General features: G+C 51.9%; 1 protein-coding gene across 1 annotated transcript; it reads left to right on the top strand.

Moving 5' to 3' along the window:
- The first annotated feature begins 28 nt into the window (after positions 1 to 28).
- Positions 29 to 8,161, top strand: LOC112129091 (tubulin alpha-3 chain). Its single transcript, XM_024232771.2, has 5 exons — positions 29 to 196; positions 2,419 to 2,641; positions 3,569 to 3,717; positions 4,345 to 5,025; positions 7,779 to 8,161. Exons 1-5 carry the CDS (start codon positions 194 to 196, stop codon positions 8,073 to 8,075), a joined length of 1,353 nt encoding a protein of 450 aa, XP_024088539.1. The 5' UTR covers positions 29 to 193; the 3' UTR covers positions 8,076 to 8,161.
- Positions 8,162 to 23,022: the final 14,861 nt, after the last annotated feature.

The following is a 23,022-nucleotide window of genomic DNA, read 5'->3' as shown; positions in this document are numbered from 1 at the left end:
TTGAGCAACGGCCAATTGAAACTGGGATCCGAGCCTTGGCCCACCTCCCAGGAGCTCCGGACCAATGGTGGCCTGGCACCAGCGGGCCAATCCCAGACAGCGCGTGGGGGGAGGTTGCAGTTGGGCGTGCGCAGCTGCAGCGGCGGTTGAGGTCAAGTAGTAGCGTTGGGCTGCAGCAGCGGCGGAGTTCAACATGGTAAGGCCAGGTCACTCCTGCCCCGCAGACGCCCAGGCTCGGGGGTGGACGAAGTTGGCCTCCTGAGGTAGCTGGACGGAGGGATGCTGTTGCGGGCCAGGGAGCAGAGAGGAGGCCAGAGAAGGACGCAGGGCCCAGGGCGGGACACGAGGACACGGGATTGTCTACTGGGTCTGCGGGCTCCAGGGCAGGGACGGCAGCTTTTGTTTTAGATGAAGCTGCCGGCCTTGAGTCAGTGGACGGGGAGCATTGACCGTGTCCCATCCCCCAGGGAGCAAACAGTGGTGTCGCCTCATGAAGACAGGAGGGTGCTGCTCCCGCTTTCCGGTCTCCAAACGTCTCTGTGCTACTGGAAACCACTGAGAACCCCCAAGGAGCCTTGCTGATGGAGGCTGGGGCTGTGGACATTGCTCAGATCAGGAATTAAAGCTCAGACAGGAGGTAGAGGCGGGGGATCCCCTGAGGTCAGGGGCTCCGCACCAGCCTGGCCAATATGGCGAAAGCCCTTCTCTACTAAAAATAGAAAAATTCCCGGGGTGGAGGCGTGGATCTGTGGTTCCAGCTACTCGGGAGGCTGAGGTGAGAGGGTCAGCTGAACCCAGGACTTCGAGGCCGCAGTGAGTCATGATGGTGCCACTGCACTCCAGCTTGTGCGACAGAGACCCGGCCTCAAAAAAGAAAGAAAGAAAGAAAAAGCAACCATCGCATTCATGTAAAGAATAGATTTCCAAGTTCCAAGTCTGAATAGCTGTGGCCATGTGGTTTGTCAAGTATCTTTTTTTTTTTTTTTTTTTTTTTTTTTGGAGACAGCTCAGCAACAACTCTGTTGCCCAGGCTGGAGCACAGTTGCATGATCACGGCTCCCTGCAGCCTTGAACCCCTGGGCTCCAGCAATCCTCCTGCCTCAGCCTCCTGAGTAGCTGGGACTACAGGTATGCACCGCCACACCTGGCTAATGTTTAAATTTTTTGGCCGGGCGCTGTGGCTCACGCCAGTAATCCCAGCACTTTGGGAGGCCGAGGTGGGCATATCACAAGGTCAGGAGATCAAGACCACCCTGGCTAACACGGCGAAACCCCGTCTCTACTAAAAATACAAAAAATTAGCTGGGCGTAGTGGCCTGTAGTCCCAGCTACCTTGGGAGGCTGAGGCAAGAGAATCGCTTGAACCTGGGAAACAGGTGCTGCAGTGAGCTGAGATTGTGCCACTGCACTCCAGCCTGGGCGACAGAGTGAGACTCTGTTTCAAAAGAAAAAAACCAAAAAATTTTTCATAGTTGCCCAGGCTGGTCTCAAACTGGTCCCAAACAATCTCTGCTCAGCCTCCCAAACTGCTGTAATTACATGCATGAGCCACCACATCCGGCTTGGCAGTGCTTGAAGAAACCACCAAAGGACAGTGCAGTGTCCCAGCACTGATGACGTCTGGGAGCCATTATACTCCTAGGCTTCAAGGGGTGGAGGGGAGGGAGTGCTTACAGAAAATTGAGAGGGTAACTTTATGAAGAGGGCCACCTGCCAAAACTGTGGCCTTGATGGAGGGATTTGGATCACCCATGAAAGTTGAGCAGGAAGGGGCCAAGGGAAGAGTACCCTGATGCCACTCTCCTCCAGCCTTTTGGTCTCCTGCTGCTGCCTGTCACTGACCAAACCATCACGAAGCCAGAGGACAAGGAAGGCCTCTGATGCCGTCCTCATGGGTCAGCCTCTGGGAGCACAGAGCAGGTGGTGAATGATGGACGGTAGATCTCGGGGGGGCGGGCGCGGGCAGAGAGAGGACACATACTGAACATCTGGGTTTGGACCACAGTGACCTGGGACCTACTGTCTTATTTCCTTACCCAACCCAATTACCTTATCCTTTGATCAGGACATAATCAAAAACTGCTGTGTATTCTTCAGAGCATTACTGTGACTGGCTATAATGTGGGGTTGATTAATGACCTTACATGGCTTCCACATTTTAAAATAATCTAATTTTTGTGTAGTGGCAAACATTAGGTTCTAGGCCTACCTCTGGAACTTAGTAGCTAGGATGGTTTAGAGCAAGTAAGTTTTAATGGGGATAAAGGGGTCAGTCACCTAACCCTCCTAGGAATTATCAATTGTGAAAGCACCAGATACTGAAGCACTATACAGATATTAAATTAGAATATCTTGCATGCCATATAGCTTCAAGTTGCCTTGAAATGAATGGGTCTACATTTATGTTGTGGTTCACAGCGCGAGTGTATCTCTATCCACGTGGGGCAGGCAGGTGTCCAGATCGGCAATGCCTGCTGGGAACTGTACTGCCTTGAACATGGAATTCAGCCCGATGGTCAGATGCCAAGTGATAAAACCATTGGTGGTGGGGACGACTCCTTCAACACGTTCTTCAGTGAGACTGGGGCTGGCAAGCATGTGCCCAGAGCAGTGTTTGTGGACCTGGAGCCCACTGTGGTCGGTAGGTGCTAGGGCCCTGGATGGCAGCTTTTCTAGGAGGGTGGGAGAGCATCGTTGGTAAAGCCCCATGTGGGCTCCTTTGAATCCTTCTGCAGAAGGTATGAGAGAGAAGCATGTTCCCATGATGTTGTTAAGAGATAAACTGAAAGGTTCATGATTAAAGTGTCTGTGAGACTCCGCTCCTAATTTAGGAAAACCTGACCTACAGGGAAAAGCTGCTTTGCCGGCAGTAAGATGGGCTGTGGAGAGATTCCGTCGTGGCTGCCTCAGCCCTGTTCAGGTGGCCCTGCCTGCAGGGCACAACGGCATTGGTTCCATCCTGAATGCTGTGCACTCTAATGCTGGTGCACGAGAGTCCTGACCTGCATCTTAGGCATAGAAGGTTAAGTACAGAACATGCATTTGCTTCCTCCAGATTAGAAGCCCAAGTTAGTTTCCAAGAAGAGCTGCAAAGAGACAGCCCCTTTCAGTGGCCCCACATGAGATGACAGTGTCATCTGAAAGCCCGTGGGGCCCCAGCCACACAGGGTGCCCTGATGGGACTGCCCTGCAGAAGTCACATTGACCTGGTGACTTCCCAGTTTGTAAGAGTTTTTAACTTACAGCCTTTGATGTAGCTACATGTAGGAAAGAATTATGTACCTGTAGAATTACCTGTGTGGGGTTGCTAGAGCTTATTTCCCTTCCCTGGGAACTGGTCATGCTAACGTTTATACTGCAAGCTGAGTTGAACTTCCTAGAGTCATAAATCGCAGTTTGGTTATCACACAGAGACATTTTCTACCAGACACTGCCACTGTTGACCTGCAACATGCAGGTCATGTACTTTGAACAGCATGTACTTTGTAGAAGTGAACAGTCCTGGAATGTGTCCATCTTGGTGAGTACAGGCCTTAAAGATTCACAGTACACACGGTCTCTTTTGTAGATGAAGTGCGCACAGGAACCTACAGGCAGCTCTTCCACCCAGAGCAGCTGATCACCGGGAAGGAAGATGCGGCCAATAATTACGCCAGAGGCCATTACACCATCGGCAAGGAGATCGTCGACCTGGTCCTGGACCGCATCCGCAAACTGGTAAGAAGAGAAGGCTTCATGTGACCATTGTCCTGCACAGGACGGTAGATCTTGGGTTGTGAAGGGGAGGTCATTTTGTCAAAACTTAGACCAGCACTTTGGCCAGGTCTGGTGGCTCACGCCTGTAATCCCAACACTTTGGGAGGCCAAGGTGGGCAGTCACCTGAAGTCAAGAGTTTGAGACCAGCCTGGCCAACGTGGTGAAACCCTGTCTCTACTAAAAATACACAAATTAGTGAAGCGTGGTGGTGCCTGCCTGTAGTCCCAGCTACTCAGGAAGCTGAGGCAGGAGAATGGTTTGAGCCCAGGAGGCAGAGGCTGCACTGAGCGGAGCTCATGCCACTGCACTCCAGCCTGGGCAACACAGTGAGACTCTGTCTCAAAAAAAAACCTTAGACCAGCATCTTGAGTCCTGTTGAGTCTGCAATGGTCTTAGTCTGAAGTATGCATGGGGATTTGTCTGTAGATCTTTGTCTGCTTTTCTTTGCTTCAGAGTGTACTGCGTGTTTATTATGGATGATTTGAATCCATATCAAGTCTTCAGAGGCAGAGAAGTGGCCCTGGCTTGGTGGAGGTTGGTGGTGTGGCATCCACGGGCATTGGCTCATGTTGTTTGGTTTCTTTCAGGCGGATCTGTGCACGGGGCTGCAGGGCTTCCTCATCTTCCACAGCTTTGGGGGTGGCACTGGCTCTGGGTTCGCATCTCTTCTCATGGAGCGGCTCTCAGTGGATTACGGCAAGAAGTCCAAGCTAGAGTTTGCCATTTACCCAGCCCCCCAGGTCTCCACGGCCGTGGTGGAGCCCTACAACTCCATCCTGACCACTCACACAACCCTAGAACATTCTGACTGTGCCTTCATGGTCGACAATGAAGCCATCTATGACATATGTCGGCGCAACCTGGACATTGAGCGTCCCACGTACACCAACCTCAATCGTCTGATTGGGCAGATCGTGTCCTCCATCACGGCCTCCCTGCGATTCGACGGGGCCCTGAATGTGGACTTGACGGAATTCCAGACCAACCTAGTGCCGTACCCCCGCATCCACTTCCCCCTGGCCACCTACGCCCCGGTCATCTCAGCCGAGAAGGCCTACCACGAGCAGCTGTCCGTGGCCGAGATCACCAATGCCTGCTTCGAGCCAGCCAATCAGATGGTCAAGTGTGACCCTCGCCACGGCAAGTACATGGCCTGCTGCATGTTGTACAGGGGGGATGTGGTCCCGAAAGATGTCAACGCAGCCATCGCCACCATCAAGACCAAGCGCACCATCCAGTTTGTGGATTGGTGCCCGACTGGATTTAAGGTATGACTGGGTGGTGTGGAGGCCTTGTACCTTTCAGCAAGCAACATACACACAGAGTACTGCTGCCCCTGAAGGCTCGCATCCTTTGAGGAGACTACCCTTGTTCCATGGGCTAGGCGCGTGGGCATCAATTAGTGAACCAGAGTGATCATTAATTCAGTGATGTCTTTTTTTTTTTTTGAGAAAGAGTTTAGCTTTGTCGCCCAGGCTGGAGTGCAGTGGTGTGATCTCAGCTCACTTCAATCTCCATCAGCCTCCCAAGCAGCTGGAACAACAGGCACCCACCACCATGCCTGGTTAATTTTTATGTTTTTAGTAGAAACAGGGTTTTGCCATGTTGGCCAGGCTGGTCTTGAACTCCTGACCTGAGGTGATCCACCCACCTCGGCCACCCAAAGTGCTGGGGTTAGAGGCGTGAGCCACGGCACCTGGCCCAGTGATGTCTTTTGAACTCCCTTTCTGAGTCATTACACTATATATCTGTGATGAACTTTACTTACTTACTTTTTTGTTGTTATTGTTGAGAAGGCTGGAGTGCAGTGGTGTGATTTCGGCTCACTGCAACCTTTGCCTCCCAGGCTCAAGTGATTCTCTCACCTCAGCCTCCTGAGTAGCTGGGACCACAGACATGCACCACCACACCCCAGCTAATTTTTGTGTATTTAGTAAAGGGATTTCACCATGTTGGCCAGGCTGGTCTCAAATTCCTGGCCTTAAGTGATCTGCTCGCCTTAGCCTCCCAAAATGCTGGGATTACGGGCATAAGCCACTGTGCTCGACCCTATTTATTTACTTTTTTGAGACAGAATCCCACTCTGTCACCCAGGCTGGAGTGCAGTGTGGTGATCACAGCTCTCCACTAAAAATACAAAAATTGGCCCATGCCTGTAATCCAGCACTTTGGGAGGCCAAGGCAGGCGGATCACCTGAGGTCAGGAGTTTGACACCAGCCTGGCCAACAGGCAAAACCCCGTCTCTACTAAAAATACAAAAATTAGCCCGGTATGGTGGCAGGCACCTGTAATCCCAGCTACTCAGGAGGCTGAGGCAGGATAATCACTGGGATCCAGGAGGTGGAGGTTGCAGTGAGAAGATATCACCCCACTACACTGCAGCCTGGGTGACAGCACAAGACTCTGTCTCAAAAAAAAAAAAAAAAAAAAGACAAGATCATACAAATTCTAGGCATTAGAGGTCACAAGACCTCTGTCATACCTACCCCTCTCTGCTGTTGGATAGCAAAATCAATCGGCAAATGAAGGGGTGTGGTGGCTATGTTCGGACAAGAACTTACAAAATTAGGTGGCTAGTCCAGCAGCTGTGCTAACCCTTGAAGGAGAGGAAGAGACACCCAAGGTAGGAAATCCCAGTCAGAGCTGACTGCAGTGGTCGCTCCCCACAGAGGCGGTGGGGATCTGAGTCAGAGGCAGCAGGGAAAGCACAGCACAAGGACCGCACAGGCCCAACAGAGAAATGCCACAAGATTTAGTAACCAACTATTGATAAAGCTGAAAGAGGACAGCAAGGTTTCTTTTGTGTCAGTGGAAGGTGGGGACAGATTTTGTGTCTTGAGGCAAACCCAGGCCAAAATTACTAGGCTTCCCAGAAGAGAAATAAAGACGTTGCTGGTTTTTTGTGTATTTTTTTGTTGTTTGAGACGGAGTCTCGCTCTGTCACCCAGGCTGGAATGCAGTGGCACAATCTCTGTTCACTGCAAGCTCCGCCTCCTGGGTTCATGCCATTCTCCTGCCTCAGCCTCCCGAGTAGCTGGGACTACAGGTGCCTGCCACCACGCCCGGCTAATTTTGTTTTTGTATTTTTAGTAGAGATGGGATTTCACCATGTTAGCCAGGATGGTCTCGATCTCCTGACCTTGTGATCCGCCCACCTCAGCCTCCCAAAGGGTTGGGATTACAGGCGTGAGCTGCCGCGCCCAGTCTTTTTTTTTTTTTTTTTTTTTTTTTGAGACAGGGTCTTGCGCTGTCACCCAGGCAGTGGTAGTGGTCAGATCTCAGCTCATTGGAACCTCTGCCCTCCAGGCTCAAGCGATTCCCCCACCTCAGCCTCCTGAGTAGCTGGGACCACAGGTGCACAACATTGTGCCCAGCTAATTTTTCGTATTTTTGGTAGAGACAGGGTCTTGCCATGTTTTCCAGGCTGGTCTTGAACTCTTGAGTTCAAGCAATCCACCTTGGCCTCCCAAAGAGCTGGGATAACAGGTGTGAGCCACTGTAACTGTTGCTGTTTTCATTCTTTTTTTAAATCAAACCCTTCATGAGACAGTGGAGTGAACGATGTAGTGAAGCAGTTTGTAGTAATGCCCAAGTTAAAATAAAATATATACACCACCTACAAGATTCCCCAAAATGCCCATAAAATTCCTAAGTTCAACCTACCTTTTCCACATGAATTCTACCACCCAGGAAAGGGGCACAAAAATCCTTTAGAAAATACCTTATTCTAAAATTAAAAAAATAAACGCTGGGCATGCTGCCTCATGCCTGTAATCCTAGCACTTTGGGAGGCTGGGGTAGGTGGATCGATTGAGCCCAGGAGTTTGAGGCCAGCCTGGGCAACATATGTTGTCTGGAACTGTCACCCTGCCTGGCACAGAGAAGGGCTTAGTGACATTTGTGGGGTGAACTGAGAATTCTCCTGTTCACCTACAGGGTGTCTTCTGTTCGAGGAAAAGTAACCACCATTTCTAGGTTTGATATAAGCTTCACGGACTGTTTCTTCCTCTTCTCGGGCAGGTGGGCATTAACTACCAGCCCCCCACGGTGGTCCCCGGGGGAGACCTGGCCAAGGTGCAGCGGGCTGTGTGCATGCTGAGCAACACCACGGCCATCGCGGAGGCCTGGGCTCGCCTGGACCATAAGTTCGATCTCATGTATGCCAAGCGGGCCTTTGTGCACTGGTACGTGGGAGAAGGCATGGAGGAGGGGGAGTTCTCCGAGGCCCGTGAGGACCTGGCAGCTCTGGAGAAGGATTATGAAGAGGTGGGCGTGGATTCCGTGGAAGCTGAGGCTGAAGAAGGTGAAGAATACTGAGGGGCGGGTGTGGTGGGTTCTCCACTGCCACCCCCAGCATGGCTGCTTTCAAGTTCTTTGCAATTAAAGGTTCTGTATAAAACCAAGACCTCTGTATGTTGTGCTGCTTAGCTCTGCCTGCAGGAGCAAGTGGGACCCCCAGAGCCGGCATAGACAGTGGTGGGGTGCCAGCCTGCCCTGCTGGTGTGGGGTTGGGTGCAGCGGGACAGTACATACTTAAGGAGCTGCTACAGAAATAACTTGACATGGAGAAAACTGTTTCTTCAAAGCCAAGTGTTCAGTGTATAGATTTCGTAAATTCTAGGAAAGCAGAGTCAGGGTTTTCAATTGAATTTGCAATTTTGAGGGCTTCTCTATTGATGGGTGATGCTGGCTAAAAAGAAGAGTCTAGAAGTGGAGTGTTTAAATCTGAGGTCTGTGGATGGGGCTTGTCCATGAAATCCCTAAAGCTGCGGGTCAAATATGTAAGGTCAGGACATTTTAGAAGGGGGAAAGAGTGTTACTGTGTTCTGCACAGCATTCGTGCCCACAGAAGGTCACAACACAGCCAGCCTTCCACAGTAACCTGGAAGACAGTGTTTGCCCTCTGTGCACACACACGGCCACTCTGCCCCTCAGCACTGTCAATCAATGGGCTTGGTAGAAAACCTCCCACCTTTCAGTTCAAGTGAAGCTTGGTGAGGTCTTTATAAAAGACCTGGCAATCCAGATGCCTTTTCTCAGAACCCAAATCAGGTCCAGGAAGTTGCCCCATGGTGAAGGGACCTGGTTAGTTCAGCTGTGGCACAACGAGGAATGGCACAAAAATGTCATTCTAAATCTGTGCCTTAATATAATAAAAACAAAAAGGTAGAGAACGTCTGATCTGGATGCTCTGCATCTCAGAAAGGTTTATCATCAACTGAAGGAGACAACACGTAGCCTTTGCTGGGGACAGTGATGTGACAAGTCTGTGCCCTATCCTAGGTGCTTCTCCGTGTAGGGCTCTTCCCACGCCCGCCCCCCTTGGGCAGCCTGGTAGTGCTGGGCAGGTGGGGCATCCTCTGGCTGGATCCTTTGTGCCCGCTGCGTTCCACCAGGGCTGATGTTCCCCTGAGGGCAGTGCTGCCTTTATTTCTCTCTTTGTGAGGAGACACAAAGCACAATGATTAGGAATGGGCGAGCCCCGTAACTGCAGCATCTACTGTACTCATGCTCCTTGAGCAACATTGGTGTCTACACATTTCCATCAAAGCTGCTTCAGCTAGAGGCCCTGCATCAGCCCTGAGTCCTGAGGCCCAGAACCACTAAAGACAGGTCATGTCCCAGAAGCCCTTGGCAGTGTGTGCAGGGGACCTTTTAGGATGTGTCCCAGGAGCAAAGCCATGCAGAGAGCACACTGCCAAGGGAACGTTTTGAAAGGACACACACCACAGGTCCATTTAGGGAAAGGTAGGCACGGCCTGTCCACACCTGGCCTGGACAGCAAACCTGGTCTGCCCTGACGGTGCCAGCAGTGGCAGCAGCAGCAGGGGCTCGCCGCCTCATCCTCTAGGTGTGTTCATGCTGGACTGTACATTTGAGCTGCTCCAGACAGTGACAGGCAGGAAGTACTGCAGTCACCAAGTCCTGGAATCAGATTTCTGATTTTGATTTTGGAAGCTCTTGCATTGTTTCCTACTTACCCAAGTGTTCTGCAAACAGTGGCCAAGCCTCTTCCTCTTGGGTTTAGCTGCTGATTCCACAACTGGGTTCCTGTCACAGTCTGAATGCTTGAGACTTTCCTTCTGACCACCAGAGTCTCATTCAGATGAAGACCACGGGTTCAGAGTTTTTTTGATTTGTAATTTGCTTACTTTTCTCTTTTTTGTGAAGATAGCCAAGAAAGATCTGCAAGGACACTTGGGCCAGAGCTTTACTTTAATGGATTTCCCTGGGCTCAGGCTGTTGACAGCATTAGCAAGACTGACTGAGAGGACAGTCTTGCTCTCTTTCCCAGGCTAGAGTGCAGTGGCAAAATCTCAGCTCGCTGCAACCGCTGCCTTGGGTTCAAGTGATTCTCCTGGCTCAGCCTCCTGAGTAGCTGGGACTACAGGCACCTGTCACCACCCCCAGCTAATTTTTGTATTTTTAATAGAGACGGGGTTCCACCATGTTGGCCAGGCTGGTTTTGAACTCCTGACTTCAAGTGATCTGCCCACCTCAGCCTCCCAAAGTGCTGGAATTATAGGCTTGAGCCACTGCGCCTGGCCTAGCCATTATTTTTTTTTAAAGATAGGATCTTACTCTATCACACAGACTGGAGGGCAGTGGCACAATCATCACTGAAGCCATTCTCTCACCTCAGTGAGTACGGGCATGCATCACCACAGCCAGCTAACTTAAAAAAAAATTTTTTTTTTTCTGTAGAGATATAGGAGGGGGCCTCGCTGTGTTTTGCCTAGGCTGGTCTTGAACTCCTGGCCTCAGCAATCCTCCTGCCTCAGCTTCCCAAGTAGCTGGGATTACAGGTGCAAGCCACCACACCTAGCTAACTTTTTATTTTGAAATAATTTCAGGCTTACAGAAAAGTTTCCACAGATAATAAAAAGAACTTTCAGACCAAGCATGATGGCTCATGCCTGTAATCTCAACACTTTGGGAGGCCAAGGCAGGAAGATTTCTTGAGACCAGGAATTCGAGATCAGCGTGGGCAACATAGGGAGACCTTGTTCCTATGAAAAATAAAATTAGCCAAGCGTGGTGATGCACAATTATGCTCCCAGCTACTCAGGAGACTGAGGTGGGAGGATCACTTGTGCCCAGGAGTTCAAGGTTACAGTGAGCTATGATTGTGCCACTGCACTCTAGCTTGGGGTAACAGAATAAGATCTTGTCTCAACCAAAAAAAGAAAAAAAACAAAACAAAACACTTTCATAGATGCTTCACCCAGATTTCCAAATTGCTAACACTTTGCTGCATCTGTTTTATCCCATCTCTATTGTATGTGTTTTTTTTCCCTAAGCCAATATGAGTAAGCTACAGGATACGACACCCCTTGACCTGTTAATATTTCAGTATATTTACTAGAAATGAATGCATTATCCTATATATTCACAGTGCTTATAACCACACCAGAAATTTAGTATTGCTACTAGGCCACACCTAGTCATCAGAGCCCACTTGGGGTTCATTACTAGCTACTCCATTCATGCCCGTTACCCAGTTGGAGTCCGGCACAGCCTCACCGACTGTGTGCAGTGATGTTTCTAGTCCCCTTCAGTCAGAATCGTCCCTCGGCCTTTCTGTCTTCCCTGATCCTGACCCCTCCAAAGCATGCGGCCACCCTTTGGGCTGTCTGATATTTGCTGGGGCTTGCCTGGGGCCGCCCCTTGGGCTGTCTATCAGCTTGGGCTTTGTTGGCAATAGCACTGCAGTGGGACATCTGGTCCTTGCCAAGTGTCTCATCAGGAGGCCTGCAGTGCCCCTTTGCCCCATTGCTGGTGATGTTAGCTTTATCACTGGGCAAAAGAGTGTCGGCCTGGTTTGTCTGTGTAAAATAAATACTTTGTGCCCAGATTAAATAGTAATGAAGCCAGGCGTGGTGGCTCATGCCTGTAACCCCAGCATTTTGGGAGGCCAAGGCAGGGGAAATCACTGGAGTTCAGGAGTGCAAGATCAGCCCAGACAACATAGCAAAACCTCATCTCTACCCAAAATTTACATCAGGCATGGTGGCATGCACTTGCAATTCCAGTTGCTTCGAAGGCTGAGGTGGGAGGATCACTTTCACCCTGGAGGTAGAGGTGGCAGTGAGCCAAGATCATGCCACTGTACTCCAGTCTGGGCTACAGAGCGAGATCTTATCTCAAAAAAAAATTAGTAATCAGTGCCTGGACAACACAACATGACTTTGTTTCTACTAAAAAGGAAAACGTTAGTCAGGCATGGCAGTGTGCACCTGTGGTCCCAGCCACTTGGGAGGCCTAAGTCTAGGAGGTTGAGGTTGCAGTGAGCTGTGATTGCATCATTGCATTCCAGCATGGGCAACAGAATAAGACCCTGTCAAAAAAAAATGGTAATGACGATTTACCAGGAAGATGTATGGAGACTTTGTAATTAACACTACTATTAGCATCTACTGTTGATTCTCTCCTTTTTTCAAATTAATTTTATTTTGAGACAGGGTCTTGTTTTCTCACCCCAGGCTGGAGTGAGGTGGTGTGATCTTGGCTCACGGCAGTCTTAACCTCCTGGGCTCAAGTGATCCTCCCGCCTCAGCCCCCTAAGTATCTGGGACTACTAGCAGGCACCACCACACCTGGCTAATTTTTGTATTTTTGTAGAGACAGTGTTTTGCCATGTTGCCCAGGCTGGAAATTTCATATTTAGAAACAGGGTCTTGCTCCGTCACCCCAGGCTGGAGTGAAGTTGGCATGATTATATGTCACTGGAGCCTCAACTCCTGGGCCCAAGCCATTCTCCCTCCTCAGCCTTCTAAGTACCTAGGACTACAGGCATACACCACCATGCCCAGTTATTTTATGTTTTGATAGTTTTCTAGAGACAGGGTCTCACTTTGTTGCCCAGGCTGGTCTCAAATACCTGGTCTGAAGAAATCCTCCTGCCTTGGTCTCCCAAAGTGCTGAGATTACAGGTATGAGCCCCCATGCGTGACCTCAGTGTTGATTCTGGACCAAATCAGCTCTTAATAGGGCAGTTGCCAAATGGTGGCTGTCTAACTTCATCCCTCCTACATTGATTAGTGGGTCTGTGGTCACTCTGTGGTAAGGAAGACTCCTCTTTGCTATTTATTTATTCAGGGATATCAGTGTGGATCACGGGGCAAGGGGGAGCATTGTGCTATTGAACAAGTTGCAGTCAGTCCCTACTGCCATTGATTTTGATGTCCAGATTTCCCCTGGCTAGGCCAGCAGCAGCCTGTAACTTGGACCTGTTTCTGTGTCTCCCTCAGGACACCAGCCATGCCCTTTGCTTCCTACAGCCTCCACCACACTAGCCTCCTGAAGCGAAATATCTCTCATCAGACGTCTGTGAATGCAGACCCCACATCCCATGAGATCTGGAGGTCAGAAACTCTGTCCCAGTGAGAGCTGGGCTGGTCTCAACTTCTGTTTCAAAAGAAACTGTTCAGCCAGTGGGCACGGTGGCTCACGCCTGTAATCCCAGCACTTTGGGAGGCTGAGGTGGGTGGATCACCTGAGGTCAGGAGTTGGAGACCAGCCTGGTGAACATGGTAAAACCCTGTCTCTAGTAAAAATACAAAAACTAGCCAGGCATGCTGGCAGCCACCTGTAGTCCCAGCTACTCAGCAGGCTGAGGCAGGAGAATCACTTGAACTGGGAGGCAGAGGCTGCAGTGAGCTGAGATTGTGCCACTGCAAAAGAAAAGAAAAGAAAGAAGTGTTCAGCCACCTTCCACTATGTGCAGGAGAGTCCCAGAGACGGCCCCTCAGCCAGGGGCTAATTCTAAATTGTTGATATTTTCCTGCTATGACATTTAGAAAGCATAAAATAAATCATATGTCATTGACAGTGTTTTTCATCCCAGGATCCCCTGTCCATGGGAGTTGTTTCATTTTGCCCATGGTGATATAATTGTTGCAGAGTCTTTTAGTGTCCATCTCCTGTGTTGCTGGAGATGTTTCCTGTGATTACCACCATGTGGATATATAGCCCTGCCCCAGTAGCATTTTTATGACTGAGTGGTGAGGGGTCTGTGCAGCCTCCACAGGCCTTCAATTGATTCAGAGGATGTGAGTAGTAGGTGACAGAGTCCCCTGTCTGCCCAGAGGGGCTGCAGCCTCTCAGGATGGTGTGGGCTGGCTCACTTCCTGAGTGCTGGCCATCTCTCAGGTCCTGGCTGTGTCTTCTAGGCACACCTTAGAAAGATTTGGCAGGTGCTTCTTCTTACACTGGACCCTAGGGCTGACCTGGTAGCCACAGCCTCACTGTTGACAGCCTGGCATGTAGATAAGATAGGATTCTTTCTCCCACCTTGTACAGAACTCCTAGTATGTGGGGTGCTGTGCTTTTTGAAGCCTCCATGTCATTTCACAGCTTCCTCCAGGGGTGGAATGGTAGGAACCATCACTCCTGTTCAGAGGGGGCCATGGTGCCCAGATGGCTCTCGGGTGTGTGGACTGTGGGCTGTGCTGGCTGTGAAGTGGGCAGGAGACCATGACACAGGCTTACAGGGCAGAACTGGAAGGTTCTGTTGTTTTCCAGACCAAAGCATTAATTTTTTTTTTTTTAGATGGAGTCTCTGTCACCCAGGCTGGAGTGCAATGGTGAGATCTCAGCTCACTGCAACCTCCACCTGGGTCAAGTAATTCTCCTGCCTCAGTCTCCCGAGTAGCTGGGATTACAGGCATCCACTGCCATGCCCAGCTAATTTTTGCATTTTTAGTAGAGATTGGGTTTCACCATGTTGGTTCAGGCTGATCTCGAACTCCTAACCTCAGGCAATCCGCCTGCCTCGGCCTCCCAAAGTGCTGGGATTACAGGTGTGAGCCATCACACCCGGCCCTTTTTGTTTAATTAAGAAAGAAATTTTAATTTTAAAATATACATACCATAAAATATACTGTCTTAACCATTTCCAAGTGTACAGTCAGTAGTGTTAAGTACGTTCACACTGCTGCGCATCCCATCTCCAGAATGCTTTTCACCTTGCAAAACTTGAAACTGAATCAGCTCTGGCATGGAGGCCTCACACCTGTAATCCCAGTACTTTGGGAGGCCAAGAAGGGAGGGATTGCTCAAGGCCAGAAGTTTGAGACCAGCCTGGCCAACATAATGAGACCCCATATCTTTTAACAACAACCAAAAAAGAAACCGAACCATTAAACAATTCCCCACCCAGCCCCGGGCAATCACTATTCTGCTTTCTGTTTCTACAGATTTGACTCCTAGATCTGCAGAAACACAGTACTGATTTGTGTGACTAGCATGCTTCACTTAGCAAAATGGACTCAAGATTAATCCATGTTACAAACTGTGTCAGAATGTCCTTCCTTTTTAAGACTGAATAGTGTTCCACTGTGTGGATGTACCACATTATGTGTATCCATTCATCTCCCAGTGGACACTTGAGTTGCTTCTGTTTTTCTTTTTTGTTTGAGACAGGGTCTCACTCTGTTGCCGAGGCTGGAGTGCAGTGGCACAATCTCAGCTCACTGCAGCCTCAAACTACTGGGAACAAGCGATCCTCCCACCTCAGACTCCCAAGTAGCTGAGACTATAGGTGTGTCCCACTACACCCAGCTAATTTCTGTTTTTTTTGTAGAGACAGATTTTCACTATGTTGGCCAGGCTGATCTTGAACTCCTGGCCTCAAGTGATCCACCTGTCTCAGCCTCTCAAGGTGCTGGGACAACAGGCATGAGCCATGACATCCGCTGGTTGCTTTTTTATTCTCTCAGTAGTATCTTTTGATACCTGAGTGATTTTGATGAAGTCTGCTTGTCTTTTTTTTTTTTTCTTTTGTTGCCTGTGCTTTGGGTGTCATATTTAATTAATCACCACCAAATCCAGTGTTATGAAGCTTTCTCCCGTGTTTTCTTCTGAGAGTTTATGGTTTTAGTTCTTGTCCTTGGGCTGCTTACCGACTTTCAGTTTTTGGCGATGGTGTGAAGGAAGGACCCAGCTTTACTGTTCTGCACGTGGCTATTCTGTGCTCCCAGTTCTCTTGTTGGGGGCACTGTCCTTTCCCCACTGAACGGTCGTGGCACCATTGTTGAGAATAATTTGACTAGCTAATGCCTTTTTGCAGGCTTTTGTTGAAATGTGGCTTCACCAGTATTCCTTGGAGATGTGCCAAAAAATGCAGTCCCCTCATGCCAAGGTATGTTTCCACAGTTTTTGTTCCCACCTCCTGCTTCTGACCCTGCTCAGCCTGCTGCTTCTTATCCTGAGTGAGATTGCACAGGCTGGATGGTGGGAATAGAGACTCACCACCCACCCCTCACTCAGAAGCCAAACAAGAGGTGGGCATAGTTCTCTAGTTCCCGGTGGAGGGCAGGGGGCGTTGCACCCTGATGTGTAGACACTTGAGGCCTGGTCTCTCTGGAGCCCCCTCCCTGGCAGGGGAACACATGAGGCTGTGGTGCTCTTGCTCTGGGTGTGGGGGAGCCGTGACATCTCTGGGAGCCCATTCTCGTCTGTCTCCTTGACCATCAGCAGCAACTTTGTGTTTTCCCATGAAGTGGTTGCCTGGGGCAGACGCCTGCCCACCATGGTGACCTGGAGCCTCCTTTGCCCGTCTCCCCTATTCCCCCACCTCCTCCAGAGCATGAACAAGCAGCCTTTCTCATGGTGGATGGGGCCTGGTGCCCTCCTGCATGTGGCCTGGCCTGCTTTTTCTCCCTCTGCCTCACCTCTCCCTGTTCCCTCTCTGGGAAGCATGCGACTCACAGATGCATGGAGGTGGTGGAGGCCCTGGGTCACTCCTATTGTTGCTGTCCATGGGGCTAACATCCCTCTGGACTGGTCAGAGTGAGAATGTGGTAGATCCCCAGTCGGTCACCCTCCATGGAGCAGCTTGACTCACGCACATCCAGGACTCTGGCTGAAGCAGCATCAGCCACGCAGTCTGGTGCCCACAGTGTCTGTGCATCATTGTGCTTTGGGGACTTTGGCTTTGTCACTAACAAAATTCTTGAGGGCTTCCTCCAGAATAAAGGCTCTGTGGGTGATGGAATTGAACTTCAGAAGAGCATCCTGTCACTTTTCCTCTGATTCTGGGGAAGAGCTGTGGGTCTGCTTCTGCCACGGTCTCTGCAGCCAGTTCTACGGAGCCAGGCCTTGCAGTGTGGAGGCTGTCTCAGAGCACAGGGTCCCCCAAATCATCACCTTCAGCATCACATGGGAGAATGGGGAAAAGCTGAGGGCCCCATCTTCGGCCTCCTGAGTCACAAAGAGCCTGCAGTGCCCTTTCTGCTTCCAGAGCAGACTAGCTGCATGTGCCTGGCCAGTGCCTGGGGGCCTGGTTGTTCCCAGGGCCCATTCCTCCAGCGGGGCTCCGGGACACTCAGTGCACCTGCATGTGGTTCTGGCCTGGCAGGGGCGGGGACTGCTACATTGTATTGTGTTCCTGTTGCTTCTTCTGTCTTCTGAGCGAGTGGAAACACATCTTTCAAAGGCTAGCCAGAAAGGCTCTTCTGGGCTGTCACCTGTGAAGATTGTGTCCTCACGGGCCAGAGGGAAGAACAGGTGGCTGTCCCTGTAGAGGGTAGGAGGTGCCTTTCCTTTCTTCCCCATATTCGCTTACTCTTGAAAACTAGGTGGGTGGCAGTCAGAGAAAGGCAACTATGAATGTCTGTGTCCCCTAAGGACCCTTTCCCGGGCCTGTGCTGCACCTGCCATACAGAAATCCCTGCCCATTCCTGCTAGCCCTTATTTCCAGATGCACGGAGTGAGACTCCTGGGGTCATCCTCCTCTCCCTGGTTGAGTCCAGGGTGTGTGCTTGCTCTCTGATGGCCCTGTGGGCAGGAAGGATGGCCACGGTGCTGCAGGCCGCTGTGTTTCTGCAAGTGTGGACACACCAAACGGGGGGAACTGTATGTCTGATTCCTGCCCGAGCCCCAGGTATGGCAGAGGAAGGCTGTGGAGAACACCTCCCCGCCCTGCTCTTTCCCACCCTGCTCTGCTTGTCTTGATGTCTAATAGGTGTGTTCTGATCTCTCCTGATATGGACCCCAGTGGATGCACTGCTTGGACAGAAGGCATGGTGCTGTCAGGGCAGGATGTGTGCCAGGCTGGCTCTGGCTGTGCTAGGCTGAAGAGGTGCTTTGGCAGGCCACAGTGCTGTGGGGCGTGTAGGTTGGAGGGTCCTGGCTGGGAGCCAGCTGAGCCTCAGGCTCCTGCTACCTGTGGGTGTGTGTGGTTCTGGCCAGATCCTTGGGGGCTCCTGCCCTTGGAAGCCTGCCATATCTGGAGGATGAAGTTTCTGGTGCTGTAGGAGAGGATGCCTCCTAGAGTCAGAACTGATGTGCACACCTCAGCTGACCTCCAGACTGTAGCAGTGGAGGGCAGGGCCTTGTGCCCTAAGGAGACCTGTGCTCGTCCTTACTTCTCAGACAGCCACTCATGGAGGGAACATTGATTGGGTTTTAGACACATAGGAACTGATCATGTCTTAAATTTCTCAAGACAACCCAGGGAAATCCAGTCTTTTCTGGGTGGAGTCCACCTCCTGGAATATGCCCCACTGGTTTTCTTTTCTGAGCCCCAGGATCTTGAGGTCTTGGTGGCTGGCATGTGCCAGTGAGGGCCCAAGGCCCTTGACGACCTCTGATGTGCATGTGTGACATAGTGTGGCCTGAGTCACTGGGGAGAGTGGGTCCCATCTGGAAGGGCAGTGAGTTGGGCCCTTCCAATGAACTGGAGAGGCCTTTAGGCCCCAGCAACATTGAGTGGCCACCCAGGTGACCTGGAGGGTCTCTCTGCCCGGGCCTCCAAGGCTGATGAGTGTGTGGCCACAGCCCTGGCCTGGCTGTGGCGGGGGGGTCCTGCACTGACCCATGGCTGCTGGGACTGTGTTTGGATTGTCACTAACTGTAGTGTTTTTTTCTCCTCACTTCCGGCCTCATTCTCATTGCTTTCTCTCTCCACTTTGCCCTCCCATGTCTGGTCCCATCTCTCCCCTTCCCCACCCCAACCTCTTGTCCTTGCTCTTCTGTGTCTTCCTGCTTCTCTGTTGGTTCTCTCAGCTGGAGATTCTGCACTACTGTCTCCAGCACCCTTCACAGCCCCGCCCAACTTAGCCTCCAGGTTCTTCACAGCCTACGAAGTACTGGCTGTGGTCCTCTATTCCCTTACCCTTGCCCGGAGTGCATGTCCGCGCCTGGCAAAGCAAGGGTCCAGCCACAGGTGACTCGAGAGTCTAGATCGAGGCAGAATGAAACCCCTGTATTGGGAAGAGGCGGGGGTCAGCGTCCAGCTTGGCCTGGCCCCTGGCTTCGCAGAGTAGCCTGGTGTGGGCAGGAGTGTGACTATGAGGCAGAATGAGGTGTATGGCCCTGGCTGGCCAGGCTCCCAGCCAGTGGAGGTGTCACAAGCTCTCTGGTGTTGGGGGCCCCGTGCTTGGCCCAGGTTTGAAGAGCTGGAGTTGTCAGGCCTCTGCAGTGGCCAGATTCACCCCAACTCTGCAGGGTTTGGCACTTGGGAAGATACAGAGGCCTGGGACTTCCGGGTGGTGTGGTTTCTGCCTTCTTCGGAAGTGTCTGTCTGGAGGTGCTGTGACACAGAGCCTATGTGTGAGGCAGGGGGATGGGAAGAATCTGGGGCTTGACCCTATAGCCCACAGAGGCTGTCAGTCCTTGACAGCCCAGCCAGGGCCCAGCCTTCACCTGGGGAGCTCTGGCCACTCATACACACCTTCAGAAATGGATGAGTTTAAGTGGTGACCTCATAGAGGCTGTGGTTGTCTAGGCAGGAATGACAAGTGTGTGGATGGATTTGGGGTTAGTGAAGCAAAGTTCAGACCGTAGGGGACTTCAGGGATGGCAGAGTTAACAGATCCGTGAGAGCAGGGAGAGACAAGTGGTGCTCGCAGCCAGGGGTATGTCCTGTTCACCCAGTAAGGAGCACACATGAATGGGAATTTGAGCACAAGATGAGAGAACGTGTTGGGCCCTGAGTGCTGGTGGGCTGGGATGGCAGCTGCAGCACATGGGGACACCCTATTCTGCAGGAGCCACTGCAGAAGAGGGACCAGGGGGCTTGGGCCAGGTGGGGAAGGCAGTGTCCAGGAAGCATCTGGCAAACCCTATGGTGGGAGGGGTGACTAGTGAGGCCCATGCCGGGTGAGCTGAGGTACTATAAGGCTGTGCCAAGTAGGAAACGTGGGGCTTTGCGGACACATCCTTAAGAAGCAAACAGGTGCAACTGTAACCAGGGACTCCATGTGGGAATGTGGCCCAGGAGGGGTGCAAAGCTTGGGGAGAAGTTTGGCTCAGCAAACCTGTGGAAAAATAGCATGAGAGGGTTCCATGTGACTGCTGGGGGCAGGGGCAGTGAGCCCTCCATACTCTTCTGAAGGACCAGGTGAGATGGGGTGAGTGCACCAGTCGGGGAAGGCGGGTTTCCAGTTCCCATGTGGAGGTCATCTGCTCCCCTGACTGTAAGGAGGATGTCATGACTCAGGATCCCAGGTCAGGATCGGAAGGATGGCCAGGGCTGAGACTGGAGAAGGACGCTGGACCCACCCTGCTGGTGCTCTTCTAGTCAGGCAGTATAGGTACAAGTATTCCATCTCATACTTCTCTCCTTTCTTCTTTTTATTTTCCTTTCTTTTTTGAGATGGAGTCACCCTCTGTTGCCCAGGCTGGAGTGCAGTGACATGATCTCGGCTTACTGCAGCCTCCAACTCCTGGGTTCAAGCGATTCTCCTGCCTCAGCCTCCTTAGCAGCTGGGATTACAGGTGCATGCCACCATGCCCAGCTAATTTGTGTATTTTTAGTAGAGATAGGGTTTCACCATGTTGGCCAGGCTGGTCTCAAACTCCTAACCTCAAGTGATCTGCCTGCCTCAGCCTCCCAAAAGTGCTGGGATTACAGGCATGAGCCACCATGCCTAGTCCATCCTTCCAAAACAGCGCAAATTTATTGCCCAAAGACCTAACAGTATAGATAAATAGAAATAAATAGCAGGGCATGGTGGCCCATGCCTGTAATCCCAGCATTCTGGGAGGGTGAGGCAGGCAGATTGCTTGAGCTCAGGAGTTTGAGACCAGCCTGGGCAACATGGCAAGACCCCTGTGTCTACAAAAAAAAAAAAAAAAATACAAAAATTAACCAGGTGTGGTGGTATGTACCTGTGGTCCCAGGTACTCAGAAGGCTGAGGTGGAAGAATCCCTTGAGCCCAGGAGGCAGAGGCTACGGTGAGCCGAGATCACACCACTGCATTCCAGCCTGGGTGACAGAGTGAGACCTTGTCTCAAGAAAGAAGAAAATACCCCTCACCCCATAGCTCGATCCTCAGACTCAGCCACTATCTGCGGGGTGTCACCTGGACCTGTGGGACATTTTTCTGACAGAGACTTGAGTGGACTGTGATGTGGGCAGTGACCCCTGCAAGATCTGCAGCATCCCAGGATATACCTGGAGGCCATGCCCTGCACCAGCCTCAGCAGCACAGATGTGTTGAGGCCCAAAGGGCTGGGGGGCAAGCGTGGAGAGGCGAGCATGTCCACTCAGACTCACATCCCACCCTCAGTGCCCCCATTCCCCTGGCCTCATCCAGTGGATGCTCCCACCTGCCCTCCTAATGCTGAGCAACCAGAGGAAGCCCACAGCCAGCAAAAAGGCTTTCCTCTCCGGCTAGGTCTCCGGGATCCTGCTTGTGTGTTGCAAATCAAAAGTTTGGCTTATACACTTGACAGTGCTCTTGTCTTGGGGCTTTCCTGACCACAAGTCCATGGGCAACAGAGGAAGTGATGCCTGGAGCTTCTCCTGCGCTGAGCCCTAGTCGGGCTATGTCTGGGATGAGGAGCAGGTGGAAGGAATTGGGGAGGAAAGTGAAGCCATGGTGTTTTATTTTTTCAACAGGGTCTTACTATGTCACCCAGGCTGGAGTGCAGTGGCATGATCCTAGCTTACTGCACCCTCGAACTCCTGGGCTCAAGTGATCCTCCCACCCCTGCCTCCTGAGTCACTAAGACTATAGGTGTGCACCACCACACCCAGCTAACTTTTAAAAATCTTTCGTGGAGACAGGGTCTCCCTGTGTTGCCCAGGCTAATCTCAAACTCCTGGCATTAGCGATCTTCCTGTCTTGGGCTCCCGAAGTGCTGGAATTCCAGGTCTGAGGCACCGCGCCTGGGTTCCCTGTGCTTTCTGCACACACTTGGGAGGCAGGTGGGAGACCCTGGGTCTAAAGCTTGGGGGTGACACTGGCCTTCTCCTGCCCTGAGGGTCAAGCAGTGCCCAAGGGCACAGCCTGGTGAGGTCTATCCTGTGCCACCCACTGCAGGTGCACAGCAGTGGGGAAGGGGAGGGGTCAGTGCTGGGAGACCCCCTGCAGATGTGTCTGCTTAGCGAGCCCTCCCCAGGGTGGGCTCTGTGGGTGTTAGGCCAAGTGCTTCCCTACCACGAGCTGGTTGCAGTTTAGACCAAGCAGTGCAAAGTACATCTGCTGGGTGCCAGGCACAGTGGTGTCCCAGGGCATGGTGGCCCCACTGCCGGCCTGGCTCATCTCATGCCTCCTGTGGGGAAGCAGAGCAAATGGCCCAGGGCAGGATGTGGTCAGACCTGGAGGCCGAGTGCCGTGGGCACCGCAGTCCTTCCCATCCCTGACCCTCTCTTCCTCCACCTAGCAGTGGTTCGGGCCCACTGAGGAGCATGTGCTGGTGGTGCACCTGCTGCTGAAGCATCTGCATGTCTCTGCCAAAAGCCTGAAGTCAGAGCAGGCCTCACTCTCCTCCCACTCCCACTCCACCAGCCGCCTGGAGGAGTTGAAATAGTGGGTGGCCCTTGCGGCTTCTTGCAGCTGCCGTCTCCTCCTCTTACCCCTCTTCAGGCATCACCCATAGCGACCTCACCCCAGGGCATGGTGGGGGCAGGGTGAGCGGAGTCCCTTCCTGCTTACATAGGATGTGAGGCCTCTGGAGGGCTAGGCAGCTGCTTTTTCACCCTGTCCAGATGGCCCGGCAGGGCTGCCAGCTGATCTCTGGCTCCCAGAGCCTCTCTCCAGACTGGCCAGAGAGGCCCTACCGTGCTGCCATCTCTTGTTCCTCCCCATCCCTGTCTGGAGAAGGGCTGGGGTGGCCCCGACTCCCACCCACCAGGGCCAGCAGAGTGGGCTATTTGTGTGGGACTGAGGTGGTGTGTGCATAAGTTGCACTGGCTTGGCCACCTGTGCTGTGTTTCTGGGATGTTCCCTGACCTCTCTGAACCTTGGTTTCTTCCTCTGAGGAATGGTGCTAAGGTCATCTCTTACCTCTCAGAGGTGCATGGTGCTCTCC

The sequence above is a fragment of the Pongo abelii genome, chromosome 16 (genome assembly GCF_028885655.2).
Source record: "Pongo abelii isolate AG06213 chromosome 16, NHGRI_mPonAbe1-v2.0_pri, whole genome shotgun sequence".
In the NCBI taxonomy this organism is placed as follows: domain Eukaryota; kingdom Metazoa; phylum Chordata; class Mammalia; order Primates; family Hominidae; genus Pongo; species Pongo abelii.
The sequence above is the reverse complement of the archived record's forward strand: the minus strand, read 5'-3'. Positions and strand labels throughout refer to the sequence as shown.

Bases quoted from the DNA above. Each gene is read 5' to 3' on its own strand.
- LOC112129091 (XM_024232771.2), top strand. The intron at 3,718-4,344 runs GTAAGAAGAGAA...GGTTTCTTTCAG, and splicing joins TGGACCGCATCCGCAAACTG to GCGGATCTGTGCACGGGGCT. The intron at 5,026-7,778 runs GTATGACTGGGT...CTTCTCGGGCAG, and splicing joins GGTGCCCGACTGGATTTAAG to GTGGGCATTAACTACCAGCC.